General features: G+C 37.6%; 1 protein-coding gene across 1 annotated transcript in view; it reads left to right on the top strand.

The window, feature by feature from the left end:
* CNTNAP4 (contactin associated protein family member 4) overlaps positions 1 to 12,746 on the top strand; it is a 238,273-nt gene extending 225,527 nt beyond the window's left edge. Inside the window, exons 23-25 of the mRNA XM_075526550.1 lie at positions 7,679 to 7,897; positions 8,260 to 8,331; positions 12,553 to 12,746. Of these exons, the coding sequence (XP_075382665.1) occupies positions 7,679 to 7,897; positions 8,260 to 8,331; positions 12,553 to 12,746 (485 nt within the window). The remainder of the gene's footprint in view (positions 1 to 7,678; positions 7,898 to 8,259; positions 8,332 to 12,552) is intronic.
* The last annotated feature ends 2,429 nt before the right edge of the window (positions 12,747 to 15,175 follow it).

The raw sequence follows: 15,175 nt of genomic DNA, 5'->3' as shown, positions 1-15,175 counted from the left end.
CATGAAATCTTCAGTTCAATTGCAAAACAGAGAAGCATAATTAAGTTGATTTCTGACCCATCATTTAGAAAAGTAGACATGCAAGGGGATTAATTGAGAGAGGTTTGAATGTGATATTTCAAGTGTAATTAATTTAATAGGCTGATGTATAAGATCATAGAATCACAGATTGGTTTGAGTTGGAAGGAACCTTAAAAGACCATCTAGTTCCAACACCTGTGCCATCTTTCACTAGGTCAGATTGCTCAAAGCCTCATACAACCTGACCTTGAACACTTCCCATCATAGAGCATCTACCGCTTCTCAGGGAAACCCATTCCAGTGTCCCACCACCCTCATCATAAGAAAAAACACAAAACATTTTCTTATGTCTAAGCTAAATCTACCTTCTTTCAGTTTAAACCGTTACCCCTTGTCCTGTCATACAGATCCATCTTTCTTATAAGCTGCCTTTATATATTGAAAGGCTGCAATAAGGTCTCCCCAGAGCCTTCTCTTCTCCAGGCCAAACAACCCCAACTCTCTCAGCCTTTCTTCATAGGCGAGGTGTTCCAGCCCTCTGACCATGATGTGGCCCTCCTCTAGACCTACTCTAATAGGTTCATGTCTGTCTTTTGTTCGGAACCCCAGAGCTGCATGCAGTACTCCAGGTGGGGTCTCATGAGAGTGGAGCAGAGGGGGAGAATCACCTGCCTTGACCTGCTGGCCACACTTCTTGTTATGCAGCCCAGGATACGATTGGCTTTCTGGGCCGCAAGCACACATTGCCAGCTCATCTCTAATTTGTCATCCACCAGTATCCCCTGATTATTCAGGGGATACAGTGCTTCCCTGCAGGGCGGCTCTCAGTCCATTCATCCCCAGTCTGTATTGATATTGGGGATTGCCCTAACCCAGGTGCAGGACCTTGCACTTGGCCTTGTTGATCTTCATGAGGTTCACATGGGCCCACTCCTCAAGCCTGTTAAGATCCCTCTGGATGGTATCCCTTCACTCTGGTGAATCAGCTGCACCGCTCAACTTGGTGTCATCAACAAACTTGCTGAGGATGAACTCAATCCTACTGTCTATGTCATTAATAAAGATATTGAACATTACTGGTCCCAGTGTGGACCCTGAGGGGCACCACTTGTTACTGATCTCCATTTAGACACTGAGCTGTTCCATGCAACTGTTTGGATAAGGCCATCCAGTTAATTCCTTATCCATCAAATACATGGTCATGGTTTTCAATTCTGAGAGTGTTATGCAGAGTAGGTGGAAGAATAACTTTAATATATAATAAAATGTATACAGTGATAATTTTTTTCATAATTTTCATCACCAAATGCTAAGTAGCTTAAAACATATTAAATAATGAAATTTAAAGATCATATTTATAGACTTTTAAAAGAAAATCCTAATTATTGTTTAGTTGTGATTGTTTGGAAGAGTCTCAGTGTAGATGATCTGTTTTCTTACTGGAAAAATAACTAAGGACCTCTAACACAAACAGAAATGTCTATTGCTTTTGAAATGTAGATTTTCTTATAGAACTCACAGTCCAGAAAAGAACTGGTATGTAGATGTGCACAGAGAATGGAAAAGAGAATGATCATTTAAGCATAACTTTAAAGCAATATTACCTGAAATATAAACTACTAGAAGAAAATTATTTAAAATATTTCAAACCCCCACAAATTGATGATAAAACTGAATCAGGAATTTATAATGTTTTGAAGTGTAGTAGTCTATTGCAGTCACATAAGGGTAATACAATGACCAGTACAGTCTTAAAGAGTTTGCTATCTTTGTTATGAAATCCCATATCAAAGCTTTCATCAATTTACTTAAAAATGTATTTGATGCAAGGTAATGAAATGCACATTTTTAGGCAAATAGCAGTCTTTTGATCAGGGCCAATGTTTCCTCTTCCAAAGAAAACACACTGTTATAAAAGTTCAGAGGTGGGAATTTCTTCAGTTATATGTTGGCTTTTGCATCATCACGGTAATGTGAAGCCTGGTGTTACAATGACCTGTGAGGGCACTCAGCCCAATTTGGGTCAGTTTACAGGACCTGTCCTAAAGAAAACATATGTTATACTTCTCTCCCTTTCAAAGGAGAGACGCTATTGAAGAGCTGCTGTTTCTTTTATAAATCTGACTGCTTTGGGTCCTGATTCCTGTGAAGTCACATCTAGAGATGGAAGGAGACTTTGTGAAGGCAGTGGAAAAAAGTAATGAGTGTTTGCTGCAGTGAAGAGCTCTAAACAGAAGAAGGAGTAACAAAATATGAAATCATGTATTTCTTGTACTTTGAAATGTTGTTCAGGAAAAACCCACAAGTTTTAAAGTAGGCCAGAAAGCCATGGATTTTCTAAGAATTATTTTCAGTTGGAGAAGTACTTGTCTGAGCTCCTTTGCAGTTGTGCATAGCTCAGTTTTTTTGTTCAAAGCAAATCTGAGAGTTAGCTGCTGAACTAGTTTTGAATCCCCAGGAAAAAAAAATCAGTCTCCTTCCTCACTTCCCAGAATCTAAGCCTTCCAATTTAAAGACTTCTGAATTTATGTTATGTAACATTGTAACAAAATAGTCACAAGCTAGGCTGTGTTAAGACTCAGCAAAATATATGAAGGTTAAGTTGTGAGGGAAAAGAGAAGCAGCACACTCAGCCACAGAGTTCACAGGATACAAGCCAAAGGGGTCCTTAGGTTTTTGTTCTCCTTCTAAGAAGATACTTTCTCTCGAAGCACCCCACACTGTAAGAAGGCTGTAGAAACCTCTCTTTTTACAGCAGCCCACTGAGGAAGTAATTTACTTCCACTGAGTAAAGCCACATTTGCCCAGGACAAACTTTCCTAGCCTTCCCCAGGGTGAGGGTGGGGAGCTGTGGGCAACGTTTGTCTTCAGTAAGAGTTGTTAACCTTTCCATGCCAACTGAGATAAAGATAGGCTTTCAGCAAGATTTACTTAGGTCTGATTTATACACAAAGTTTCACCAGGTTAAGAGAATGTGTAATTTTAAGCTAATTCACTTAAATGAAGGCATCACATTGAATACAGACATCTCCAACAATGTAAAAAATGGTTATTTCAGTAATAAATATAAACAAATTTTCACTAGACTCTTAATAAGAAGGCCTAAGTTAAACCAGTAAAATATTTTGTACCCACATTTGAAATTGAATTTCTGTGTATTCAAACTATTCCATTATATTTGTAGTGAAATTGTCCTTTCTTATATTGGTTTATTTTTCTCTGAAATTATAAGATTGTATAATTTAGTTCTGTCTTTATGGGAATATCTTTGAGGATAATTAATAATTGCATAGCTTGCTTAAGAGCTCTAATTATTATAGTTTTATTGATAAAGGAATGATGGAATGACAAAACTCTCACTGTGCTCCACAGATATGTAAAAATATAGTGATAATTCAAATCGTTAATTTGAAAATTAGCCTTTTAAAACAATAATGTCTAGGCACTCCCAAAAAAGTGCTGCAGTGAAGCACACATTAAATAACAGTTGCTTTAAAAATGTCCATTTCTCTTTATGCAGCTTTTTCTACTATATGAATTTGGGAATACATATAGTAATAAAATCGTAAAATTCAATCTTTTAAAATTGGTTTTAAAAAGCCTTTAATATAAGTTTATTAGTGTAAAATATGCATTTTTATGCAGCTCCCACAATTTAAAGTGCAAATAATTATACTCCAGAAAATTTATATGAAAACTTTTTTAAAAATTTTTTTTAACAGATTTTTAATTGAGTCAGCCAAGTTTGTCAGGGTTACTTCCAGTACAGAAGCTTTTCAGGATAATTATTTGGGGAAAGAGAAAGTTTCCACAGTCTTGCAATCTTGGACAAAATACCAGTATTTAAAAAATCAATATTCAGAGGTTTAATGGAGATACTTCAGTTTGATGAAATAATTCTGTTGGCAAGACATTTGTCTTCTGATGTTTTATTTTAAAGTTTTTTTCTACTCAATATCAGCAGAGTGACAAATGACAGTTCCACAAATAACACCCACTTGTGACTCCTGATTGCTGGACTTGTATTGTTGAAAAAGCAGTAAAAAGTCTCAATGACAGAACTATCTATTACTTCCTGTGAATCAAGTTGCTTTCTTCAGTGGCATTTTTTTCAGCAATAAACTGCTGAAACAACAAATTATGGAAAAGGGACCTAGGCCGTTCTGGAGTGTTTTTAAAGGGTATTCTTTTGTGCACAAAAATCAGAAAAATAAGTGTTTATTGACATATTTTTCAGTAATTTTTCTCCTCCTGGTCACTTCAATCTGAATCACAAGTAAACTTCAATTAAAAAAGTTGTATTTCTTCATATTATTAAAAAAATGTAACAGCATAGTGGCATTTATGTGGTCACATATTAATCACAGGAAAAAAAAAAAACCAACCAACCATATATGATTCAACTGAAATCAGTGGATGTATAGATGTAATTAGTTTTAACTGTAATAAGCACTTTTAATGCAAAAAGCCTGGCCATAATAAAATTTTCATACCAACACAGGCTTGTTGCACAAATGTGAGAATTTTTTGGCAGCCCATTCCAAGCACATTGTTAGTACCTCCGGCTGGTAATTTAACTGTGAAAGTCAAATGCACATTAATTTTTTCTACTGAGCAGATTCATAGAATCATAAAATCACATAATATGAATCGAGTTCAACTCCCTGCTCCTCACAGGACTACCTAAAACTAAATCATATGACTAAGACCATCGTCCAGATGCTGCTTGAACTCTGACAGGCTTGGTGCCATGACCACTACCCTGGGGAGCCTGTTCCACTGGCCCACCACCTCTCAGTGAAGAAACTTTTCCTAATGTCCAGTCTGAACTTCCCCTGATGTTGCTTCATTCCATTTCCCTGTGTCCTATCGCTGGTCACCAGAGAGAGGAGATCAGCACCTCCCCCTCCACTGCCCCCCTTGAGGAAGTTGTAGACTGCCATGAGGTCACCCCTCAGCCTTCTCTTCTCCAGGCTGAACAAACCAGGTGACCTCAGCCGCTCCTCATAAATCTTGCCCTGGAGACCTTTCACCACCTTGGTCACCCTCCTCTGGACACACTCGAATAGTTTGATGTCCGTCTTCTATTGAGGCTCCCACAACTGCACACAGTCCTTGAGGTGGGGCCACACCAGTGCAGTGTAGAGTGGGACAATCACCCCCCTTGGCCAGCTAGCTATGCTGTGCTTGATGCACCCCAGGACGTGGTTAGCCCTTTTGGCTGCCAGGGCACTCTTGACTCATATTCAACTTGCCATCCACCCAGGCCCCCAGATCTGTTTCCGTGGGGCCACTCTCCCGCCTCTTGTCCCCCAGTTAGTATGTGTAAGAAGGATTACCCCATCCCAGGTACAGAATCCGGCACTTGCTCTTGTTAAAGTTCATAAGGTTGGTCATTGCCCAGCTCTCTAGTCTATCCAGATCTTTCTGTATGGTCTCTCTACCCTCGAGGGATTCCACAGTTCCTCCTCATTTAGTATCATCGGCAAACTTACTTAATGTACATTTGAATTCTGCATCCAGATCATTTATAAAAACATTAAAGAGCACTGGCCCTAAAATTCAGCCCTGGAGAACCCCACTGGTGACTGGCCACCAGCCTGATGCAACCCCATTTACTATAACTCTTTGAGCCTGATCTGTCAGCTAATAGTTCACCCAATGTATTATGCATTTGTCTAATTTTAAGACAAGATAAGATTGTACAGGAACATGAAAAATTTTGAAATCTTCAACATCATAAAAGCAGAAAGGTCAAAGCTAGTCTTTTGATTGGACAGTTCTTATCTTAAAATGTTCTGCTAGGAGCTGTATACCTGCTGACTTTCAGTAATACTTCACAGAGGAAAGGTGGTTGAAGCAGAATTGAAGAAAGAAGGTAATTGAGTCTGTGTTTTGCTTTTGAGGTTTTTTTGAAGAAGGCAATGTAAGTGGAGTAATTTTGTCTTTCTTTGGCGAAAAAATTTGAGTACACTTCTCAAATGAATTGCCATAAAGATGCTCAAGCATGCATAACTGCTGTTTACCATAAAATACAGTCCCCAGTAAACAACTTGTGTGTGTGTTGTGTGTCATTTTCAGTCAGTTAAATTTGAGCTTAAGTTTAGGCTTAAGCACTAAAGTGGAGAAGGTTTTGTCTTCCCTAAACCTTATCACTTTTACCAGCAAGATTTCTTGATCTAACAAAAAGTTTTACTTTATCCCAGCAGTAGTTTCTGATTAATGAGTCAAGTGAACTCTAAGGATTTTAAATATCTAATTTCTTTTCATATTATACACATACAATGTTTACAAAATGGTTTCTATAGGAAACTAGAAAATAATAGAAAAAGCTTTGCTCTTGAGGTTTTTGATCCTACTTACAGTTAGAGATATATATTTTTATCACAAGGGGTTTTAGACATTTTTTTCTTGCCACCTCAGGTTAGTCTTTTCCTTAAGACATCCAGATCTAGCAGATCCTTCAGTGCGGTGAGGCAATCATCAGAAGCAGTGTATGCTACAGAGAGAACAGAGGCAGTTAAACATCCCACATTTCGTGTCATCCATCAGTGTAAGTGAGCAGGCTCTTCACTGACATCCATCTATCTAATAATACATCATCATTGCAATAAACAGAGAATATGTGAGGAAAATGCTGCTGTGCTATTTTGCAACATTCTACCAAAACATGTTAGCCTGTTTTTCACTATTAACCTAATTGTATTGAGGAATGCATTGTACATTGGTATTTAAAATCGTTATGGAAGCCATTGTAAAGATCACAAGTTCATTCATGGGTTCTAGGATAAGTTGGAGGTGGAAATGAATGAGATGAAGTTCCCATTTTATTTGCACAAAAATTTAAAACTTACTTCCCTTAAGAGTCCTCTTTGAATAATTAGTACTTCCAGAGTTTTTGCTTAAATTAGAACTGTAAGGGTAAATAAATGTTTTCCATTTCCAAAGTAGTGCATTAGTGAGCATTAACTGGTGAATAAATAGAGAGTTCTGATAGAGTACATACATTCAGAAAGGCAGCTCAAAAGAATGGGGGGGGGGGGGTGTCTTCCTTTTTTTTTTTTTCTTAGTGGGAAAGATAATGGTATCATGTTTAAAATGTATAGTAAATTGGAAAAACATTAATTTTTTAGAATTTCACAGAAAATATCTTGATGGATTTCCAGGATCTGAGGTCTTCAGAGAGTTTTTGTTTTGACAGACTTGATGGTGAAGGAATGGAGTAGATATATGAAACTGTGGAAAGAATATGATCCAATAATCTACATATTTATGAAAAGAAATCTAATAAAATATTTATTTTTCATGACTGTATGCTTCATCCTTATCTTTTTGCAGAATGAAAAAGTGTTGCATTTTAATTTAAATATTTTAGTTACATTTGAATCTTTCTGCTTTGGAACTTGCTATAGTAAGTTAAAAGCATTTCCCTCAGCAGACTATCAACTGTCATCTGTTAAAAAAAAAAAAGGGTTGAATGTATCTGACTGTCTTTTCATTAAAGCCAGTCAAGAAAGGGATTCAGTGAATCTACATATGTTGCTGTAACTCAAATATACTCAGAGGAACACAGGTTAATTATTCATTTATTCTTCTGTCACTTTATTTTGTACATTTGCACTATGATTAATTGTGTTCTGTTCCTTTTGATTAACAGAAAACAGCGACATAGATGAGGAGACTATGAAGGCAAACTCTCATGGGTTTATTGGATGTCTCTCTTCAGTGCAGTTCAACCACATTGCTCCTTTGAAGGCTGCACTGCACCACGGCAGCTCAGCCCCTGTCATTGTAAAGGGACGCTTCACTGAATCCAACTGTGGTACTTTAACTGGAGCTGACTCAACATCAAGTGAAACAACCCATTCATTTGCAGGTAGCATATGGTTATCACTTGTTCTGATGTCTGAAGCAAAATCTAAATGGAGTACTCATGACCTAAATCACAATTGTGTTTTTTTTTTTTTTTCCACGTGGGCTGACATCTCAGGAGTAGTTTGAAAAATAATTATCTTTTATATGTACTTACTTCCTTCTCTCTAGCTTTTCTCTTTTCCTCTGAATGTTTACATTTTCCTCTTTATCTCTGCAGAGTATTATCTACATCACTGTTCTTTGCATGCTTATGGACCCACACTACTGTCATTGTACCATACTCTAGATGAGCTGTAACCATGTGAGAATTTCTTGAATACCCTTCTTCTATTTGTCTGTCACTTTCTTTTTTTTCTCCTGCAGATCATTCTGGACCAATAGATGAGGGAGAGCCCTTAGCTAATGCAATCAGAAGTGATTCTGCAATTATTGGAGGTAATAGGGATTATAACAACTCCATGGGAACCTTTTTTTCCTAATAACTGTGAGTCTTTCAAGGCTGAAGTGAAGTCAGTTTAGTTTTGTGTGCATAAGGAAACTAGTAAAAAGGTTTCATTTTATTACAAGGGGTAGACAGACAAAAATCAAGCATAGTTTTAAAATGCAATTAATAGCTCTCATATTTTCTTATTACATAACTTTATGTCATCAGTGTTTCTATACATTGAAACATTCTGCTGAAACACAAGATACTAAGAAAAGGTTTCCAACCTGCCTAATGCTAGTGTCTATGACTTTAAAAAGTACTTGGATATGTTGTGACAAATAGATTATGTTTAAGAAAGAACAATCTTTGCTCCTTGACTATGCCAAAAAATTACTTTTTGCTACACAGTCAAGTTCAAAATCTGCTTTAATAGATCTGAGCAACACAGATTTTTCTTGAGAAAATGGGGTCTAACACTGCCTGAATCAATCTTTTGACAGATTGAGGCAAGTTTCAGTCTGGTTTTGCATTTGGAAAGCAAGGTACTCTTGCACAGACTATCACTTGCATTGATTAACAGCTTAAAAATAAAATGCATGTTAAAATAATAATAATAAAAAGTAATTAGTTTTGGTTTGAAATACCATCTGTCCTCCATTTTCTTACTGCTTCTTTTTGCCACTTTTATCAGGTCAAATAGAACTACAAATGATCATCCACAAACTTTTTTCAAAACACTTATTTGCAACAGAGGAATAGAGGAAGAACCATGTACAGTTGCTCCTGAAGTGAACATGTTGACAGTCCCTTTACTTTTTATGCCTATCAGAGCAAATATGGTATAAAGCTTAGGATAGATGCTTAAAGCACAGGACTGATAATCAGGATATGCAGGTTCCATTACTGTGTCTTTCTGACTGACCATCCTTAAGCCAAGATCCATCTCTGTTGTAGCGGGGAAGCCTACCAGGTCTGTCTCTAGCAGGAATGAAGAGTACTCAAGTGAGCCTTAGTAGGAAGAGTTTGGGGTTGGGGACCCTCAGGAGAATTACAATTCCTGTCACTGGTATTGGAGCAAGTGTATGGCTGTGTCAGTTCAGTTTTTTTCTTTCAAGGAATAGTATTGACTCTTGTGGCAATCTTCCCCTCTGAGAATTTCTGGTGGTATTTCTTCTCTTGGGAGGAGGTGAGGGAAGGAAACTTCTTTTTACTCATGAAGATGGTATTTTCACAGTATAATTCACTGTTTCAATTTCCATTAGTTATTTCAACAGAAAGAGGGCAGGGGGAGGGAAAGGTCATCCCCTCAATCTTTTAAATTTGAATAGGTTTCCTTTCTAAGGGTTTTAAAAGCCTCAGCAGACAAATGACACAGTGGGATTTAGCAGAATAAAGCTTCCAAGGCTTCTCACTGAGGATAAAAGCATTTAGGTCTATGGAAGGTGGAGTTAAGATAAGAACCTGCAGATACCTGTGTGTCTGCCATTTAAATAATGCTACCTGCCATGGTCAGTGCCTGCCAACAGCACACTGCACAGTCAGTGACCTTTAACACGGTAGTGCTAAAGATACTAAAATAAGAAATAATAAAACCTAGAAGCTTCCTTGCTTGTAAAATGATACTTATGTCTGTATAATTTTACACACACAAACTTTGAGAATTTTACCACTGAATTCAATGAGGTCAGAATTTAAAAAGATGGTTTCTGAGTTCTTCTACATGTCTAACTTTGTCAAAAATTACTTCACTGTTTCAAAAGATACGTATTATTTTACATAAGTATCTTACATAAAGATCACTTTATGTACTAGGTAATTTAGTGTTGGTGGGGATTTTTTAAATGTACTAACAACAAAGTAATTTTTGAACTTCAAACTACAATACTTACAGTTTTTTTAAGATAACAACCTCACAATTTTATTGTTATTAAACACGTTTGGGAATATGCACTCACAATTTTTCTACTGCTTAACTATGGTTGTTTAAAAATCAAAATAAAGCAAGCTGTACAACACTCAGTAAAAGTTTAATGTAAGTACTTTTAAATTAGTATAACTGAGAATTGTACCAATTCAGCTACCTCAGACAAGGCAAGTTTACAGAGTAGCTCTTGTAGGGGACATGTATTGTGACTGTGAAACAAAAGAATGACTGTTCTATTTAATCTAAATAAGAGCAAGATTTACTCAGATTATAGAGTCTGTTCCAGAAAATAAGATACCACACAAAAAAGTTTATATGCCTATCATTAAGGATGGCTGCTCATATCAGAGAATGAAAAAAAGGACAAGCGCTGAATTTCGGATGGTCTATTTTTATTTACAGCGCCAAGGGACTATGTATTTTTATTTTTCTTGCAGTAGTGGCCAAGTTATGCAGCAGATTGTTCCTTCATCTAGTACAGCTGAGCCACTGCATTACAACTGTTTCCCAGACTGTTTAGTGTTTTTTTCCTCCCTACAGCCTATTCTTGTTTTCTGCCTCTTTGACAAACACTTTCTGCTTCCCCTCTCTTTCATTTTTCCTCAAATTCTTCTCCTGCCCAACCTCTCACTCTTGAACTTGAGGGCCTGAGACCGTCATGACAGGATGAATGAGGAAGAGAGGAGATGGGCTGGAAGTTTCTAAGGTCATGCTTGTCTCTGTGGGAAGTATCTCTTTCCTTACTGTTCCTAATCTGCTGCACTAAAAGCAGCATGACCTGGTAACAGTTCAATAAATCTTAAATAGTCACCTTTAAAACTAAGTGCCCATTCCATTTAGCCTCTTATGTGTTAGGTATGTGGCACATATGGTACCTGATGAGTCCCTTACATAAAGCTTATGCTCCTGCCCCTTTGCTTTCTAACTGATCAGCTAGAACACCATAATGCAGGTGGCTGTACCAATGATGATTTTACCCTACCAGATGGGGCTGTTAAAGCTGTTAGAAAAGGAAGTTTGCTCACTACCATCTGTGTAGGCAGGGACTTTGTTTACTAATGAACCCAAGGTCATGTAGCCATGCAAAGCAAAAACACACCTAGGATATCAGAACATGTGCCACAAACCTGAAGGGAAGGGAAGGAGTCAAACCTATATTATTTCACCCTGAACATGAAGTGAGCCTTGATTTTAGTATTTTTGTATTTTAACCAGTGTCTATTCACTATAATGATACAGTTAAGAAATGTGAGCCCTAGCTAATGCAGATCTTGAAAACTTCTTCATACCATTATGATATACCAAAGGCAGTCAAATGGCGTTGGGATTTTCTTCCATGAGGCAGAATGAATATTAGAATTTCTGTCCCATTTGATCTGACAATAGGTGGCTATAAACACTGGCCAATTTCCACTGGAGTCCCTATGATGAACTGGTTTACATTTTCTTTTATGAATTCTCCTCATTAACTGTATTATTTAGTCAGAACCAGTCATCTGTGGTCTGAACTAATTTGTGTGGTGTCCGGATGTGAATGGGACAGATTCTGTGCAACCATTTTTACTGCAAAGGGTCTGAGGCTTGGACTTTGTGGTGTACACAGGCAGAGGTGATAGAGTACCTGGTTCAGAATTCCAGATTGGTACCTTTGCCATCACCCTGTTCTTCTCTGCCTCTGCTCTCCAGATTCTTTCCCCAGACCTGGAGCAGTGATGGGAGAGCTGATTGGCAGGTGAAAGCTGATGATGGGACACGTGTCCCCTTCCCTCCTGATGACATGTGGCATGAGAAAGGGTCCTGAGTAACATGAGTGACTGAGGAAAGAGAGTACTTTGTCCAATACTCATAGGAGTTGGGGAAAAGGAGAAAGTCATAGTAATGCCCTTTGTGCCATCCCATTGTCTGGTACGAAAGTCCCTGAAGAACAGCTCCTCAAACCTGCAGCGGCCTGAGTTGCCAGTCTGGCAGAGAGCTGGGATCTGATGTTGAAGGAGGAAGAGACACCCTCTTATCTACAGTACCCTAAGGCCCCTACTGGTCTTCTATTCAAAAGTTTCAAAAATTGTAGTATTCTGTGGAATTTTTTTTTTTATTAGTAGTGTGCAAAATTTCAAAACAATCACTATGAAGCTTATACTACAGTGCTGTTTCTGGTTTGAAAGCAGCTATGGCTTCTTATTTCTGGGCTTCCCTGAAACCCCCTCCATTATGTGATGGAGTCATTCCTTCTTTGTCCTACTCTCTGGCCCATGAGTTATTATTGGTCTACCCTTTCTCTTCAATTTTTTCTCTTTTCTTCTCCTAGGTGTGATAGCAGTTGTGATATTCATCCTACTTTGCATCACTGCCATAGCCATACGCATTTATAAAAAAAAAGGCATATACTCAAAAAATGAAGCAAAAGGATCTGAAAATGAAGACAGTGCTGAATCTGCACTGAAAAGTGAGCTCAGCATGCAAAACACAGCCAATGAAAATCAAAAGGAATACTTCTTCTGATTGACATTCATGATTTAATTTAATATAATAATGAGACAGTCTGACTTTCTTGCTAAGCCAGGGGCTCTCAGTGGACAGAAAAAGCTCTTGCACTGTACAGTAAATGCAACGGATTTGAGACTTATTATACTGCATATGTTAAGTCTCAGTGATTGCTATAGGGGGCCTCTTTAAATTACATGTATTCCTTAGCTATTATACTGTAAATGCATTTTATGTAACAGTGAATTAGATATTGTAACCAATTTCATCGTTGGTAGTTTCCGACTGTTCTGATGTGACCTTCTACAGCTGAAGTTTAACGTACATACTGAATATGATTTTTGAATGGGAAAATTGTTATGAACTTATTCCTATCCTTTTCTTTAAAATTTGACTCTGGAATTTTGTTCAAGGTGAAAGGTGGATTCTAATACTTTGTGTTACTAAAGAAATTCTGCTGTGTTGCATTATAGTGATCCCTCTTACTTCCTCAAACTGAAAATGCCTTCTGAACTGCTGTTGGCTGGTGTCTGCTTGTGAGCCATGGAGTTTGGTGTCCAAAACAAACCGTACTTCTTTCCCCTGGGATGTGACCACTATCCCCTCTTTTTGTCAAGCCTAGCAGGACTTAAAACTGAAGGGTGTACTATGTGTTGAAACGCTGTAAAATCTCTTTTGCAATAGGTTTTCACTTATGGTCAAGTGATAGCACCAAGAGACTCATGCACATTCTAAGCATTTTAAATAAAATTGGGATCACAAAAGGCAAGATGTTTGCTTGGAAAGATCAAGTAATATATTAACAATAGTTAAATTATTATGAGTGAAAACACCAAAAGATGATCAAGGTTATTGTCCCTGGAAATTAGTAATGCTTCTTCTGCCAAGAAGTAATGCTCTGTGCACTATGTTGGACGTATTCTCTGAAAACATTGTACCTATGATCTGCTCCAGACTTCAAGATTAAGTTGTTCTAAATTATAGAAATTTTTTATTATTATTATGACAATAGAATTTGGGCATTTAGAGTCTAGAACAGTGACTGCTACTTGAATACTTTTGTTCTTCACCCTTAATAGTACCTACTATACCCCTGTGAGATAAGGTCCTATTATACCACTCAAAATTAAACAGGTGCTTACTATCTTGACAGAGTAAATGAGAGCTGTCTATGATGTTGTGTAGACAAATTATCAGATACAAAGGGTAGGTTTAAGTTGTCTAAACAGAAGATTGTAAGGTCACTTTAGACACCATAGGGTATCTGAAATATCCATGTGGCCTGGTGGGAATGTCACAAGTTCTACAGAAGGTACGTGTCTTTTGGAAGAGACATCTGGGAATCGGGTAGAATACCCCAAGGCATCAAAAATGGCACTAGATTCCAATATTTAGGTAACTGACTCCCACACAAAGGTTTTTTTTTTTTCCCTAGACAGAAGACTGTGCCTAGAGCTTGGACCTGAGAAGAGAATCAGGAATCCTGTGCCGTTGTAGACTTGAGTTTAAAATTTAAACAGCTTTCAGAATTGATTTATATCTGCTCCCGTTGAAAGCAATGATAACAGTCATTGCTTTCCTCCTCTTTCAGTGAGGAGAATCAAAGCTAGACACTAGACTGTGAAGTTTAGCAAATGTTTATCATAGATGCCCAAGAACATTATAAAGACAAGAAAACCTGACATGGTGTGCCAAAACCTTTAATATGTAAATTTATTTACATAAATTGTAGTTGTAAATATAAATGTCCAGCAGATATCATCTTTTAAAGCTTATTTTCTTTCATCAATCTTTACTTTCTATTTTCAGAATTCTACAGTTCCCTTTCTGCTTCCTCCTGTACAGCTTTACTTTACTTCATTTTTTGGAACCAATTATTTCCTTTTTTTGTTACCTGGAGGCTCCGCAATCAGAAATTTTTCATATTAAGACGCAGTGCTTTCTTGTTCTTCTCAGTTTTGCAATTCTGTGTGCATCTCTGGTAGATTAATCAGGCTGAGGATCAAGAACTGGTTATCCATGTCATGTATATGTTAGTGTATCCGCTGATACAGTTTGGTCTATGACAATAGGTCACCTTTAGAAAGGACAGAACATGGTGAGGGAATGATACTGGACTGTTTCCGTTAAGTGATACGAATGAGAATACCCTGTTTTGCGGGTGGGGAGTGGAGGAGATGAAAGCCTCACATGGCTCATGAGAAGAAGACCATGAATTGTTATATTTGCTACTTTGGACCCTCTCAGTCTAGCTGCTTACTTAAAGTGAAAATTATGACTCCTTCTTTTCAAGGTTCTGACCTAAATTGCATTGAATTCAAGAGGAGTCCTTCTGTGGACTTCTCTGTAACTCAAACCCTCTATGTCTCAAGAGGCTTTCCCTTCCCGTGACAGCTATGTCAGAGCCCACTTTTTTGTGTCACTTATATCAACAAATCTATCAGCAG

This window comes from Mycteria americana, chromosome Z, assembly GCF_035582795.1.
Source record: "Mycteria americana isolate JAX WOST 10 ecotype Jacksonville Zoo and Gardens chromosome Z, USCA_MyAme_1.0, whole genome shotgun sequence".
NCBI classification, from domain to species: Eukaryota; Metazoa; Chordata; class Aves; order Ciconiiformes; family Ciconiidae; genus Mycteria; species Mycteria americana.
The sequence above is the reverse complement of the archived record's forward strand: the minus strand, read 5'-3'. Positions and strand labels throughout refer to the sequence as shown.